Raw genomic sequence first — 17,280 nt, forward strand, 5'->3', positions numbered from 1 at the left:
GGGGAGTGGGAGAGGGAGAAGCTGACTTCCCGCAGAGCAGGGAGCCTTATGTGGGGCTCGATTCCAGGACTCTGGGATCATGACTTGAGTCGCAGGCAGATGCTTAATGACTGAGCCACCCAGGTGCCCCTTGAAAATAGATTTTTAAGAAAATATATCACCCAATTCAAAGTACTCGGAGAAATAATGACTGAAAAAAGAGACAGAGTAAAGATTTGGAAACTTGTTGAAAAACATCAAGCAATTTAAAAACAACGTAAGAAAAGTCCCAGAAAAAAAAAACTGAGCAGAAAAGAAAAAAACTTGCATTTGATTAACAACAAAAAGCCAAGATTAAACAAATCAATAAAACCTCCAACTCAAAAATCCAAGAATATTAGGATACTTGAATCAGAAGAAATCCACATTTAGGTACATTGTAGTGAATTGATTAAAAGCAAAGATAAAAAGAAAATCTTAAGTGATTAAAAACAAAGTTAAAAAGAAAATCTTAAAGTAGCTAGAGGAAAAAAGAGACATAACGTATGGGAAACAGTAATAAGAAATACAGCTAATGTTCTTAACACCAGAAGAAAGCAGAACGATATATTTAAAAGGCTGAAAAGAAAAAAAAAATATTCAGCCTCCTAGAATTTTATATCAGTTCAAAATACCCTTCAAAAAAGAAATAAAAATGAAAATATGTTCAGAAAATTTTTATCCTCAAAAAATTATCTACAAAATCATTAGTTCGACCCTGGCTGATTTGATAAAAAATTTCTAGAAGTATGTGCATTTGAAAAGTAAGTACTAAAATCTATGGATGACACTGCTCAGATCAGAAACAACTGAACCCATATCTCAAGAACGCAGATCCACAAACAAAAAATGTAAGTCAGTATTTCCATAGTAAAGAGCACACATATTTTGAAACTGTCTAGGTGTATAATGTTGACAAATAATTTAAGGTTTTTTTTTTTCTTTTTTAAAAAAACTACCCTTGGAGACCTAGAGTGTTCAGTCCTGACCAATATACAAGTTTGAGCTGGGCAGACCAGGATCTGAGCGAATGGGAAGTCTCCTTCAAGTAGACTCCCATCATTCACCATTATACAAATGTAGAATTAGAGATGAGAATTTGCTGGAAGAGAATGAGGTCATAAACCTCTTTGGTGCAGAGGATATGAATTAGGTTTTGGTACTCTTTGAAAACGTATTTATTAACTTTCCGTTTTGTCTAAGAGTGGTTCTGCAGCCTGTTCATCTTGTTCGTGACTTCTGAGTTTGTCATGGCTATTTTGAAAAAGTATTTGTAAGACAAAGACACCATACTTGCTGGAGGAAATGAAGGAAAAATGAATTCTGCTTTGGAATATATGAAAATAAATATTTTTCCAAATGATTATATAAATTTTCTGAAGCTATTGGTCACCTATTTTCCTGTATGATTTTTTTAAATGAAATAATTGATTTTATTGATTTTCACAAAGTCTGAAGTTTGTGACCTTGTTGGTTTTCTCTGTTTTGTGTTTGATTTCTATTCCATTTATTTCTATTTTTATCTTTATAATTTCCTACCCTAAAATTCCTTTTGGTTTAAACTGCTCTTCCTTTCTTAAGCTTCCTCATATAGAAGAATAAAACTTTTATTTCGAGCTTTCTTGGATTTTCATATATACATTAAAATTTAAACATTTCCTTCCAAACAGCTGCATCTCCCTGATTTTACTGAGTTGTATCATCATTATTATGCTTTTCAAAATATTTCCCAATTTCCATTGGGGCTTTCTTTTCTTTGATATTTGGATAATAATGAATGGTATTGATTAATTTATAATCATATGAGGTTTTTTAATATTTTATTATTTTACTTATTTATTTGAGAGAGAGAGTGAGTGAGAGAGCAGGAGCCGGAGAGGGAAGGGGAGGCAGAAGAGGACTCCCCACTGAGCACGGAGCTTGACATGGGGCTCAATCCCAGGACTCCAGGATCATGACCTGAGCCAAAGGCAGACACTTAACTGACTGAGCCACCCAGGAGCCCTGCTATGAGTTTTTTTTTTTTAAGTTAAAATTTTGTAATTTATCTCTATCTTATATCTACTGATGTTTTATTTTTAAAATACATATTGCCAGCACTGAACTGAATAGCCCAAATTTAAAGTCTAATGCTGGCCTTTGTGATAGAATTTATTTCAATAGATTTTCTCCTCAAAATGAAATTCACATGATTTAAATGTAATAAGCTCCTTTTTTAAAAATATTTTATTTATTTGAGAGAGAGAGCAGGAGAAAGAGAGAGAAAGAGAGCACATGCAGGGGAAGGGTAGAGGGAGAGGGAGAAGCAGACCCCCACTAAGCAGGAATCCCAACATGGGACTCAATCCCAGGACCTTGGGATCATGGCCTGAGCTGAATGCAGATGGTTAACCGACTGAGCCACCCAGGTGCCCCTCTAATAAGCTCCTTAATCCAAAAATAATGTAGTGGTTTGTTATGTTTATTTTTTACTCTTGGTTTGTTATATATTTGTGAAATTAAAATGAAAGATTATATTTTTCTGTGAATGGGCTTTGAAAGCTTGTGTGTGCAAGGTCTTAACAAATATCTTTAAAGTTTTAATTCTCTTAGAGCGGTAATTTCTTGGAAGTTCATAGTTTGAAGGTGCAAGTATCTCTGATGATAAGTCTCAGGAGCAGAGCAGAGTGGAATTCACTCAGTGAACAATGGACCATGTGTCTGTGCTGACAGAATGAGGGAATGAAGAAGTTGACACATATACCAGGAATATAGAAAGCAAGGAAATAAGTTAGTTTATATGGTTTGGTCCATTAAAAAAAGAAAGTAAATAGAAAACTACTATGAGTTTGTAAAATTAAGAGAAGAATGCCTGTATGTTTAACTAGAATTAAATATACCTCATTTTGGTTAAAAATGTCTAAATTTTGCATTCCAACAACCAGTTTCTAGCCTGATTCATTTCTCTGTGTATAAGGAGGTAATCACTGAAGCTAGGTGGGAAGGGTCCAGGTTCAGAAGGCATGGGTTCCATCTTGGTGCCTTCCCGAATGAGCTTTTAAAGCAGCCTATATATGTTTCAATTGTATCAATATGAAATTGGATATTCTTTAATTTTTTTAAAGATTTTATTTATTTATTTGACAGAGACAGCGAGAGAGAGAACACAAGCAGGGAGAGTGGGAGAGGGAGAAGCAGGCTTCCCGCTGAGCAGGGAACCTGATGGGGGGCTCGATTCCAGGACCCTGGGATCATGACCTGAGCTGAAGGCAGACATTTAACGACTGAGCCACCCAGGCGCCCCTTCTTTGATTTTTTTTATGGTTCCTTTCTAAACTTTTATAAATACAATATTTCAGGAAATGATAAGCTGCTAAAAATAGGACTTATTGCAAATGAGCCAAACACCAAAATCAAAGGATACCTTTGTGTAAAGCCAGGGAATACTTAAATTTTCTATGCATTGTTTCATCATACTCACAAGCATACCAGTGTGGAATTCACTCATTACACTCTAAGGTCCTTTTAGCATATGAGAAAATAGAAGCTCAAAGAGAATCACAGATTTTCCAAAGGTGCCATTTCTTTAAGGAAATAAAAATATCCCACTCACTTCCTGAATGCATTAAATATGAGAGACATAAATGACTGTATAGATCACCAAGTTAAATTTAACTTATTGTATAGGCATGGATCTTGAGACCTAGAAGAGTTAGTTTCTAGGTCTCAGAGAGAGTTAATGGTAAAGCTAAGGATAGACTCCTGGTTCCTAGTTTCATTTTAATGCAATTTCAATTGTGCCATAGGATCTCATCTTCTCTCTCCTTCAGTCATCCATCTTCTTTCTGCTCCCCATTACCATCATGAGTTTCTGGGTCTTAATCTCCTCTTATGAGGATACCAGCCATGTTGGATTAGAGCCCACCCATATAACCTCATTTTACCTTAATTACCTCTTTAAACATCCCATCTCCAAATTCAGTCACATTCTGAGGTATTGGGGGTTAGGACTCCAACTTAAGAATGTTGGGGTGGGCAGCACAAGCAGCTCACCCATTTTGGTCAATGTTGTGATCATTCAAGACCATAAGGCAACAAACACAAGACTCAAAGTCATCATGTTGAGGAAAGTGGAGTAGAAGAGTTGAAAAACTCATCATCATCACCACTAGATTGCTTGAGAAATTATCATGATTTCTAGATTGTTACTGGGAAATCTAAAGGCGATTGAAAGTATGAGAGAAAATACAGATATTTCATTTGGCTTTCACTGACAGAAATAGAAATGGCAATGCTCAGTACTCCTCGGAACTTATTCTTATTTTGTTCATAATTTCCATGATTTTTGAAAATAGAATAACACAAATGATCCCCACATGCACATTTCCATGTGTGGGCCAGTCGTCTTAGAGATCTGGAACATAGACAAAATAGCATTAAAATTGAAAAATACTCTTTGGCTAAATCGGAGCTATCTCTGATGATTAAAAGAGATATCTGATTAAAAATGTAAAAATGGTCCTCTGGCCCCAGGAAATACTGTAGTTAAAAAAGCAAACAACCTTTTAAAGACAAATCAGGGATTGATTTAATAGTCATTACACTACAATGTAAAGAAATACAATTCCCAATTACAATGTTGGAGATAGTAAATTTGTAATATCACAACTGATACTTACATTACATGCAATGTCTTGTTTAAGGATATCAGCATTAAAGTATGAAAGCTATCATTACATCTCAAGAAATTGTCTCAATCCCATAGAAAATCTGCTCTAGAAACAGGCAACACATAACCCCCAAGTCTTTAGCAACATTCTGAGTTTACCAGGATCAAGGTAAATTTCCCTCTATATTCCAGCAACAGTGATTCTGGGTCTTGTTTCCTACAAAGGCAGCCCTGCTCTCTACCAGATTCCTACAAGATCTCCCATAGGTCCTGTCCCTACCAGACTTCTAACTTTGTCACGCTGTTTTTCTTGCCCTTCTGTTACACTCACTGGCTCTGTAAATTTTGAACTCAGGAATTCAGTTCCCAAGCTCCCGCTGCCTAAGCAACTCTATTTCCAGGAGTTACCAGTCATCTTTTTACCAGCCAGCATGTGGTTCTGATTTCTAGGGATTGATGTATTCAGTTTCCCAGGAAACTCATCATGAGTCATTTCTATGCAATTGATTTCACCAATTCCTATTTATTTATTCTTGTCACATTCGTGATTACAGATAACAGCTTTGTTCCCCTTCAACCTTGACTCCCATATTTTTTATTAGTCATGCCTCATAGTATGTTGTCAAACATCTTGTCGATACTAGTCAGTTCTCAAAATAATATTCATTCGGCTCTGCTCATAGGGAATGCATGATGAACAAATGTTCTATGATATTTTTTTCAAAGAAAATGCATTCATTCATCTGCTACTATATAATGAGAAAATTTAAAAACAATATTTAAAAATGTGGTTCCTCTTTCTTTGAACTTACCATCTAGCAAGGTTAACCAAATAATTAATTAATTGCAGCAGTGATTAAAGCTGCAAACAAGCAAATCCTCAACATATAAGTATGTTTAACAATGAGATCTTAACAGTCTTAGAAGTCAACAAAGCTTCCCAGAGAAAGTAGTTTACAAGCTACAGCTGGAGAATGAGCAAATAAGCTTGATCAAGGTAGAACCTGGAGCAAGGACAACTGATTAAAAGATGATTACACTAATTTGAGTGAGAATGAAAAAATCTGTGATAATGAGGTCCAATAGTCAGCATATCCACATGTACACATCCTGTCTTGCTCTTTTTTTTTTAAATCTGTCTCCCAATTTCTACATAAACCCTCCTTTTACTGTAAACGAATGGAACCTCAATTCTTTCCTGAACACACAGTATGTATTTTTCCACTCTGCTTTGGTCGTTTCAGGTCATCTTCCTATACTTCCCCTTATCTCTTCTCATAATTCTCATGTCTTTGATATTTAAGAACATCCCAGCTTTTAGATTCATTTTTAAATGCCATTTCATTTATATTGCTTCCCTCATCAAATAAAGGTTATCTTACAATCTTCTGAAATTGGGCTAAACTGTATTATAATGAAATTTAAAGAGGGAGGTGATAGGAATGGGATGGTATAGTGAGTATGCCGATCTTGAACTAGAAGAAATTCAGTTAGTAAATTGCTATGTGTAAAGTTCCCATTTCCCGATCTGAGGGGTTTGAAAACAGAGTTCCCAGGAGCACTGGGAATGAGAAAGCAAGGATTTTGTTGCAAATGTCCTCTAAATTAATTCAGTTAATAATCAATTTCTCCCCATTTCCATGGTTGCATATAATGTGATACCATACACAACAAGCTCTTAAAACTAAAAAGATGCAGGGCACCTGGGTGGCTCAGTCGTTAAGCGTCTGCCTTCGGCTCAGGTCATGATCCCAGGGTCCTGGGATCGAGTCTCACATCGGGCTCCTTGCTCGTGGGAAGCCTGCTTCTCCTTCTCCCACTCCCCCTGCTTCTGTTCCCTCTCTGGCTGTGTCTCTCTCTGTCGAATAAATAAATAAAATCTTAAAAAAAATTTTTTTAATTAAAAATATACATATCTGTTAATGTGAGCAGAGAAGGTAGGTAGCTCACTACACACTCATACATATGCACATAAAATCAACCACATTAACATATCCCCACATTTCTAGTCATCATTGCACTATAGGTTTTAGCCAGAGAAATAGCCAATAAAAACAAATAAAAGGCATAAGTATGAGCAAGGGAACAGAAGAGATTTCTGTATTCACAGGTAGAATGACATAAAAAATCCAATGAAGTACAAAACTTCTATTAAAAAATCTATTTCATTCCTATGTAATAATGAAAAATATGTGAAAAATCAAATCTAAACTATAAGAACAACAAAACATATAACCTAAGGAATATATTTCAAGATTCCCATATTTAATACTATAAAATATTGCAGAATATCTTCTCAACACATGGCATTTGAATTAATGGATACATGTAAAGAACTTAAAAATATATATATATGTTGATACATGTCATAGACCTATATGTAAAAGCTGAAATTTTAAAGTTTCTAGGACAAAAATAAGAGAATATCTTTCCAACCTAGTGGGAGGCAAAACTTTTCTTGGAGAATACAAAAAAGTACAACAAAAGAAAAATAACTGATAAATTTGATTTCATCAAGATGAAAGTTTGCTTATCCAATGTCATCATTAAGATAAGGAGGCAAGTCACAAATATAAAATTACTAGCAATACATAAATCTAACAATGGACTTATTTCCAGAGTAGATAAAGAATTCCAACATATTAGCAAAAAAAATTTAATGTAGAAAAACATGAATAAACACTGCACAAAAGAAGTCAAGAGAATAACCAATGAGCACAAGAAGAGCTGCTCAAAATCATTATTCACCACCTAAATGAAACTTAAAATCACACACAAAAAAAGAAACTCAAAATCACAATGAGATACCACTCTCCTCCAGTAAATGGTTAAGAGAAAGATGATGTCAATGTTGATGAGAATGTGGTCTCTAGAAATCTAGGGCATTACTGGTGGTAGAGTAAAATGATAAAACCAACTTTGAAAATTTCAGCGATTTCTAATGAAGTTAAGCTTATGCTCACTCTCTGACCCAGAAATTCCATTTGAAGGTTTTTCTCAAAAAACAAACAAACAAACACAAAAACACCAACAACATATGTCCACAAAAAGACTGGAACAGTCAATGTCCAATTGCAGATTTATTGATTAAAAAAAGTTTTCTTTAATCTTGAAACAATTCAATAACCATCCACAGGTGAAGGAATAAACACATTGTCATCTATTCCCACAAGGGACCACGGCACAGAAATAAAATGAATAAAACATAAGCACCATGGAGAATCTCAAGAACATTATGTTGAACAAGAAAAGCTGGATACAACTAAGAACATACTGTATGGTCTAATTTTTATGAAATTCTCAAGGCAAAATCATTTTACGATGATAGAAATCATTACAGTAGTTGGCTCCAGTTGGCAGAGATTAAGGGAGGATGAGGGTATTTTCTGAGGAGGGAAAATGTTCTGTATCTTGATCAGGTAGTTGTAACATAGGTGCATATATTTGTCAAAAACGTCAAACTCTACCCTTAAAATCTGTTCATTTCATTTTGTATAAATATTAACTGAATAACAAAGATTATTTTAAAAACTAACAAAGCAGACAATCTTATACCTCTGCCCAAAACCATTCAATGGCCCTCATTGCTATCAGAAGAAAGTACGATTCTGAGCCAGACCACTGAAGACCTGCAAAGAATGGCCCCCTAAATCTTTCTGACCTAATTTCAAGTTATTTTTTTTTTCATTTTCCCTCACTGACAAGACAAAATCCCTTTCAGTTATGTAATGCACATCTCAAGACTTGGGTCCTAAAAATACTTCTTCTCCAAGGCCTACCAATCCATCCTCTACTTACTCTTCCAACCTATTTCAAAAGCTATTCCTCTGGGAAACTTTTCTTGATCTCTAAGATTTGGTGAGTTTCTCTTGATGTTATTTTAGTATCAAAAACTCATTCATAGCTCATTATTTTGTAATTAAATAATTATTTATTTAGTATTTGCTTTCTCTCTTTGACTTTCAGATCAGTTAGAACAGAGACCCCATACATTTCCTTAATATATTTTAAATTATGGAGTAATACACAAATATAATCTTATTTTAAAAAATATATTCAATAACACATTTCCATTCCATGGATTCTGACTTGTCGTAAAGGCTCAGTGAAAATGTCATGAAAACTAATGGTACTAACAAAATGTTTGACAATGTGTTCTGAGGTATGACTAATTAGAAAAAAACAAACATGAGGGCAGGGAGTTGGCAAGGATAAACCTGCTCTCTATAATCACCAATGAGATAAACATTAATAAATAGAAATTGTTGAGATCAAGTGCCTAGGAATGATTCATGGGAGTATTTCCTGGGAAACTGGTTACACTTATTCTTGAAAGTCAGAATTGGGAACCAGTTGGCAGACAGATGATCAGCAGCTTCTGGAACTATAGTTGTGGGGTGGCAGAAGCTTGGGACCTAAACCCCTAGGTTCAAAATCCGAGGTGTTAGGCATCTGTCAAACAATACGGCAGGAGGAAGCCAGACAAGTACCAGCTGGTTTCCTGCTCATGTGGAGTGGGGTCAATTTGGTGAAAACTGGAAGATCACAATTCACTATACTAAAATATAGAAAGAAGAAAGTCTATACTCTGGGAAATTTAGGATGTGCCAGAGACATGGAATGGATGAAGGGGCAGTTTCTTAAATGAACATGGCAAGATATCAGCTCAGGAGTTACGTTTCTTGTAAAATATTACAGTTTTCTTATCTTGACTATCAACATGAAATGGGATATTGTAACTTCAGGTGCAGCTGTGGTATTGCAAGTTTGCTGTCCTCACTATTGAATTTTGCTTTGTTTGTGAGCACTTCATCACATGGCTATCTATTTACAGTGAATCAGTTGTTGAGGTTTTTTTGTTTGGTTTGGTTTGGGCTTTTTGTTTGTTTTTTAGTAAATTTGCTTGTTTACTAGTGTTGCTAGGCAGAATAATGGTTCCTCAAACATATCCATATCCTAAACCTCAGAATTTATGAATACGTTACTTTCTGTTGAAAGGGTTATTAAGGTAGCAGATGGAATTAAAGTTGTGAATCAGTTGACCTTAAAATAGGGAGATTAGCAGGGGGACACAACATAATCTTAAGCATCCTTAAGAAGAGGCAGAAGAGTAGGTCAAAGTGATACAGAGTAAGATCAACTTGACCCACCACTGCCGGCTCTGAAGGTAGAGGAAGGGGAGCATGGGCTAAGAAATGCAGCTGGCCTCCAGAAACTAAAAAAGGCAAGAAAGTAGATTTTCCCCTAGAGCCTCTGGAAAGGAATATAGCCCTGTCAGCATGTTGCTTTTAGCCCAATGAGACTGTGTCTGAGTTTTTACCTATTGAACTGTAAGATAATAAATTTGTATTGTTTAAACCACTGATTTTGATGTAATTTATTTTAGCAATAATAGGAAAACTAAGACACTGGTATATTTCTGAAAGCCAGAAAATTTTCCACTCTGACATCTAAAATCTGGAGACAGTAACAGACGAAGCCTCAGCTTGGCCAAAAAGCTCCAGGTGCTCCTCATGACTGCTCTGTCATTGCTTATGTTTTGGGGTACAAAATTGGATTCTTTCTCTTGGTTGAAGATAATGGGCATGAAACCAACTTGGATCATTAAAATTCATGAGCAGGACTGTTTACAGAGGAGTTTACTATTTTAAATTTTATAGCACAACAGCTGATGAAATTTTCCCCAAATCTCCTTTCATTATTCCTTTATGTTTTCCTCTAGCTATGTAAGTGTCATGACTATTTTCTAAACATAGTGAAGGAGGAGGAGGAGGGAACGAAAGATGAGGAAGAAAGGGAGCATATGAAGGAAGAGAGAGGTTGGCGAGAATGCACGGAATAAAGTAATTCTACTAATAACTCTATAATAACTTGCTGTGTAATCTTGTAAAATTCTATCTAGCTCTTCTATCTTTCAGTTTCCACCTCTGTGGAGTAAGTAGATTGAATTAATGGCCCCTACCACTCTTTTTATATTTCAGATTTAGACGGGGTTTTTTCCAACCTTCAAGTACTCTGCATTCCATTTCCTAATTTCAGGGATGTTTGAGGATCTTATAAAATAAAGACTAGGGAAAAAATATTTAAACACTGCTTGCTCTATATGAACATCACGTCTCCGGTTGTTATCATGCTATGTTAGTATGTTATGATATCTGTATTATCTACTACATGGTTAGTTTCTATGTTACCTGTTAGTACCTTACATTTATAACACTTGGATGTAGGAGAGAAGAATGGTGTAAATAAAAAATATCCAATTTTATTTCAATATACAGCGGAAACAGTAATTTTCAATGATATTAAAGGTTTCTTGTTTAGATTAGATTCTCATTTAGTTAGATTCTGTGTATATATTGGCAAAGAACCCAGGTGCAACTTCACACCTGCTGAGCCTAGTTCCTTCCCAGCTAAGTTTGTTCTCATCTAAGCTGTTCTTATACAAATGGGGATAATTTGAGCAAATTGAAAATAGTAATCGGAGTACAGGGACTTAGTCAATTAGAAAAAAATATGTGGCATCCCTTCACTGTGATTAGCTGAAGCTCATAGGTGCTCTTTTTCTAGAACGTTGCACCCACACACTAGTCTTCCATTTGAATAACCTGCATGCACAGGCCTCATCATGTAAATCTAAACTTTGTTCCTACACTCCTCAAATATCTTTAATACAAAATGTCTTTATTATGTCTTTGTGTGCATAGGCTATATTCATTGTGTAAACAAGAATCTTATTCAAACCCCTGAGATTTCATTGAGAAAAAGGCTGTACCTAGAAACTGTGGGCCTCCAAGGAACTGCTTAAACAGGGGGAAATACTCAAACCCAACCAAAATTAGTGCACAGGCATTAAAATCTGAACTTTCCAAAGCCCATTAACTAAAGCACTGATAACTCAAATCCCAGTTGACACATTACTAATAAATAACAACATATTTGGATAGCAGAATAAAGATTTTATTAAAATAAAATCATTTGACTTTCCGCCTATTTTTGGGAGAAATGCAAACCATAAATTCTATCAACAGTGCCATTTGAATTACTCGTTAATCTTGTAGTTTGACAGAGTTCTTCTATCAGCCAGTGTTTGAGGGCTGGTGAGGTAAAGTTACCAGTGATCAGGGAATATTAGATACTTTTTAATGGAAGAAATTAAGATAATAAATAATCTCAGGACAGAATCTGCATTTCTCGAATGGATTTTGCTCTTCAACACGCTAATCAGTAGAAGTCAGATCTACAGTGTGGCCAGTAACAAGATGACTGGAAACTCCTGGAAGGGAAATAGATTGGGTGACAGAAACTGGATCCATAACACAGGGAAGGGAAGCCATAGACTCTAAAACCCAGGGGTCTGAAGCCCTGGGATCCACAGCCCAGTGAGTAGCAGCTTCTGGATCCATAGCCCAGGGAGCAACAGCTGCTGGACCCAATGCCCATAGACCCAGGGTAAGCAGTCCAGCAGGGACTGCAGAGTGTGGAGGTCCTCCAGCGGTAGCAGGACGTCTGGCGGGGGCTGGACACCACACGGGATGTCGGGCAGCTCTTGGGCTCACAGCAGGTCTCCTGACAGCCACTGGGGAGGGAGGAGCCCAGCTGGCAGGTGCTGGGAGAGCAGAGGTCAGTGCGGCAGACCAGGTTGCTGGGGTAAGAGCCACAGGAGGAGCCTGGGCAGTGCAGGTAGCCCCCACGGGAACAGGAGGAGAAGTTTCCAGAGCAGCAGCTGTAGGACATGTTGGCAGGAGGTGTGAGTTTGGCTGAGGGACAGTGAGAAGATTCTGAGGTTGAATTTCATCTCTGGACTGGGGTGTTTATATACTCGCAGCAATAGGTGTGGTAACCTGCACGGTCATCCTTGACATATCTGTGTGCCCTCATTTACATATGGGTAACTCAGTAATCTCTGTAATTGCAGTTGAATAATTTCCCACATTTGGATTTATGGATGCTATAATTTTGGTGTTACAACCAAAGCCAGTGAACTGTTCCTATGTCAGAAATACCGTGACTGTTTGACATTAATGTTCATCCATCTCAGCCGGGAAAGCACTTCCTTTGCTCTTGCCATAAGCTTCATGTGTTTTATTCCTGGCAATAATGGGCACATACTTTTCCTAAATGGCAGGAAATGAGATATAACTATTTTTCTGCTTTGTCAATTGATCAGAGATATAATTTGGCTTTAATAGGAACAGACTAAATACTGACCTTACTTGTCACCATGTTTTCTCATTTTCCAAAATTATTATCCATCTATATCCACATTCTATTACACAGTATGTCTCAGATGCAATGGAAAGGGGGGAAAATGTCAGCCAATACAAATTAAATATCATTGATAGTTAAAGCCAAAGAGAAACCTGGACATTTATTTGGAGACATGGTTACAGTAAAGGACAGAATCAAGACAGAGTCACAAGTGCAGATCAAATGGGGGTCTTAGGAGGAGAATCAAAGAGCTAAGCAATATTGAAATGAGGGAAGAAATAGTTGGGTTTTAGGTTCAGTGTGTCTGATATGAGTCCTGTAATCCTAACAGTTTCTCATCCATATGCATATCAACGCTGAGACTTTCCTTCTCAGATCTTCAACTGCAGGAGGCTGAGTTGACCAAGGGCCCCGATGTGCTGCGGTGCAGCAGAGATACTAGATAAGCTCTGTCCTGGGACACATGGGACTTCTTTGATGGCCAATGACTGAGGATTCTCCAATGGCCTCAAGCAGTTATGCCTAGTCTGTGCGGCTGCCTCAGGCACTGTGGTCAGACTTGTACCGGGTCTGACAGCTCTCCTCTCCTTCTTCACCCCTCCTCCAACTCTTCTCTCAAAGACATTTCCCAAATGAAATCTGTGTGCCTTTAATTCCATCTCAGTGTCAAGCCTGCTCTATTCATGCCCTTCATCATTTTTAGTAAATTCTCAACCATATTCTCTTCAAATATCGTTTGTCTCTTTTTCATCTCCCTTTTTCTGAGATTCTAATTATAAGCAAAATACACTATTAAACTATGTTACATATGCCTTTTATACTCTTTCCTTTTTCATGCTTTTCGTTCTTTTTATCTCTTTATACTTAACTTTGGGAATTTCTTTCTATCCCATCTCCCAATTCATTAATTGTCTGTTTATCTTTGTTTCATCTCCTGATAAAACACATCAATTAAGTTTTACAGATCAGTTAGTATATTGCAAATTTCCAAAATTTCAATGAGGTTCTGTTACATGGCTTTTAGTTTTCTGCCAAAATTCTCAATCATATCTTTACTTCTTTAAATATAATAATTCCTTCGATAATATCTTCCTATTTCCTAATGTTAAATTCTTCACATTGGTAACTTAATGTCTGATTTTGGCACATGCACTATGTATTTCAGATTCTATATTCTGGTGTTCTCTTTTGTTTTAGTCTTTTCTTCTCATATTCCTACTATATTTTGAGATATATATATATGAAATACACACATACACATCCCAGAATAATTTACCTTCCTCCAGAAAGAATTTACTTATGTTTCAGGCAGGCTGCTAGGATAAGGTCACCAGCATCCTAGATCATTTTATCCAATCAGGGATTGAGATAATTCAAACCTGGGCTTCAGTCCTTATGAAGAGCTATTTATTAGCACTTCAATTTTACTTCTAGGATTTGGCTCTCTAAGGTCTGGGATATTTGCCATGATCTCAATTCCAATAGACACTGAATTCCAATTTTATTTTTTAAGCCCAGTGAGTTTGTGGAATTCTCTTAGCCTCTCAGTTACTACTTTCAAAATCAACATATAATTTTTTTCTTTTTAAAAATTTTTATTGTTATGTTAATCACCATACATTACATCATTAGTTTTTGATGTAGTGTTCCATGATTCATTATTTGCGTATAACACCCAGTGCTCCACGCAGAATGTGCCCTCTTTAATACCCATCACCAGGCTAACCCATCCCTCCACCCCCCTCCCCTCTAGAACCCTCAGTTTGTTATTCAGAGTCCATCATCTCATGGTTCGTCTCCCCCTCCAATTTCCCCCCTTCATTCTTCCCCTGTTGTTATCTGCTTCTTTTTTTTTTTTTTTAACATATATTGCATTATTTGTTTCAGAGGTACAGGTCTGTGATTCAACAGTCTTGCACAATTCACAGTGCTCACCATAGCACATACCCTCCCCAATGTCTATCACCCAGCCACCCCATCCCTCTCACCCCACCCCCACTACAGCAACGCTCAGTTTGTTTCCTGAGATTAAGAATTCCTCATATCAGTGAGGTCATATGATACATGCCTTTCTCTGGTTGACTTATTTCACTGAGCATAACACCCTCCAGTTCCATCCACGTCAAAATCAACATATCATTTTAAGAGAATAGCAACTCCAGACGTAGGCTTATTTTATTTATTTATTTATTTATTACTTCAGTTCTGGCCCATATAGTACCTCTGGGACTCTGGAATACTTAGGTATTTCTCTGAAGTTTTCAAACAGAGATGATGATGATGATGATGATGATGTATTTTCACAGATTTTCTATTCTCATTGAAAAGAAGGGTTCAGTGTTTTAAGCAATGTTAACTTGCTAATTTTACATAATTTTGAATGACTTACTTATTTTTAAAATACAAGGGAATGCTTCAAATAAGTGAGGATCTACAGAGAAGGTGGCCATTTAAAAGTCATTATAGTAGTTGCACTGGTAATAGATGACACCTACCAAATTTCAGGAAATTCAAATGCTAGAGTTGTGGGTATTCAGCCTTTCTTTCCAACCCTGTCTCCCATTTTCACACTATATATGCTTTACTTTGTGTCGCAATATGATCTGAATTCACCATGTGACTTCACACCCTTCTGCTTTTCTTATCCCATTTTATCCTTCCAGATCTTATCTTATTCTTTTCCATATTTACGGTATCTCTGCTTTTCTAGTGACACCTCATTCCCAACAGAAGCTCTCACACCCTGCCTACATCCCCTGGATAATCATCTTTAAACTCTGAAGTGTACGATTACTGGGGGTATCTATAAAACTCTGCCCAAGGACTTTTTCACTCCACAAGAACTTGCTGAGCCCTGTGTGGGGAATTCTCCACTAGGATTGGGTTTCAGTTGTCTACAGTGGTGCCTGGCTTAGTAACGCACCCCACATTGCCTTCCTTCCATTGTCTGCCACATTTCTCATACTCCCCTGCAGGTAATTACTGGTATCCTCTCCAAAATAAACAACTTGCATTTGAGCTCATGTTCTCAACCACTGTTCTTGGATAATTTATAGAAAAAAATACATACTTGGATACCTCACTGATATGTTTATTGAGAAATCTTCAATGTTTCTCCACCTTATAAAATTTAAATGAAATGATCCCTAGGGGAGAAATGCCAAGAATATATTACAGAGACAAATGTGCTTTAATATTGCATGTAGCACATTTTTAAATACTTTTAATATTATTGTTGTGAGTTTATTACAGTTTTATTAGTAAAATTAAACTTTGCATTCAACCATGATAGTACATTCTCTTGGGCTTAGAATATCATTTAACTGATTTTAATTAATTAATTAATTTATTTATTTATTTATTTATTTATTTTTAGAGAGAGAGAGTGGGTGGGAGGGTGGGACAGAGGGTGAAGGAGAGAGAGAATCTTAGGCAGTCTCCATGCCTACGGTGGAGTCTGACATGGGGCTCAATCCCAAGACCCTGAGATCATGACCTGAGCTGAAACCAAGAGTCAGATGCTTAACCAACTGCACCATCCTTGCCCCCCTATTTTATTTATTTTTTAACTGATTTTATTTTAACATTGAACTTAGAAAGCAGCCAGTTATACTCTAAGAATATGATAAATTATCAAACTTTTTAAAAATTTGAATCTATAGTTAAGCGATGGCAAAAAATAACAAAACAAGAAAAACAGAGAAAACCAAACTTAAACACAGAAAAAAAAACAAGAATGAAAAATGGTGCGGGGACAGATAGAGTTGGGGAGAGAGAAAGAGAAGGAGAGAGGAGAGAGATTGATTCATGTATTTCCAGAGGAAAAGGGACTTGGAAAAGAAACATTTAGGCAGGAGAATGCAGGGTGGTACCAGGCTGTGCAAGTGCCAGAAAATCATTCAAAACCTGTGAAGTGAAAAGCTAAGATATTCTAAGACATTAGAAGCCCTGGATTTTTTTAAATGTAGATGATAAAATGGATAATACATCAACTTTCATAAAATATACTAAATTTGAATGGTTCTAATTCTAAAGACATTGGGATGGAACAGATCATCTTTTAAGAGTGCACTAGAAAAAAGGCTGAAGTCTCTGACCTTTCTCTCTTCCTCCTTCAGCTGCCGTCATCAGACTAGTGTTTTCCCCTTGACTGCCTAGAGATGGGCCTAGATTGATCTTCCTTGGGATTGCTTCAGCTGAGCCCTTGTGTTGTCACCTTATCTTTAGATATGTGGCAAGGTGTCTGTCAGTGTCTAGCCATCTCTGTCTTTGTTTTATCTATTTTTGGTCTCTGTTCATTGGACAAGAGACCCACTGGGTAACCACTACTCGATGCATTCTTTCTCTATTGCTGGCATAACAAATTACCACCAAGTAATTCTGGAGCATGTGGAGTATAGTGACAA

The 17,280-nt window shown here is 36.6% G+C and overlaps 1 protein-coding gene across 1 annotated transcript; it reads right to left on the bottom strand.

The window, feature by feature from the left end:
* Positions 1 to 11,887: 11,887 nt before the first annotated feature.
* On the bottom strand, positions 11,888 to 12,436 carry LOC113918134 (keratin-associated protein 13-1-like). Its single transcript, XM_035723067.1, has one exon. It carries the CDS (start codon positions 12,398 to 12,400, stop codon positions 11,888 to 11,890), a length of 513 nt encoding a protein of 170 aa, XP_035578960.1. The 5' UTR covers positions 12,401 to 12,436.
* Between the last annotated feature and the right edge of the window lie 4,844 nt (positions 12,437 to 17,280).

This window comes from Zalophus californianus, chromosome 1, assembly GCF_009762305.2.
Source record: "Zalophus californianus isolate mZalCal1 chromosome 1, mZalCal1.pri.v2, whole genome shotgun sequence".
Classification (NCBI taxonomy): Eukaryota; Metazoa; Chordata; class Mammalia; order Carnivora; family Otariidae; genus Zalophus; species Zalophus californianus.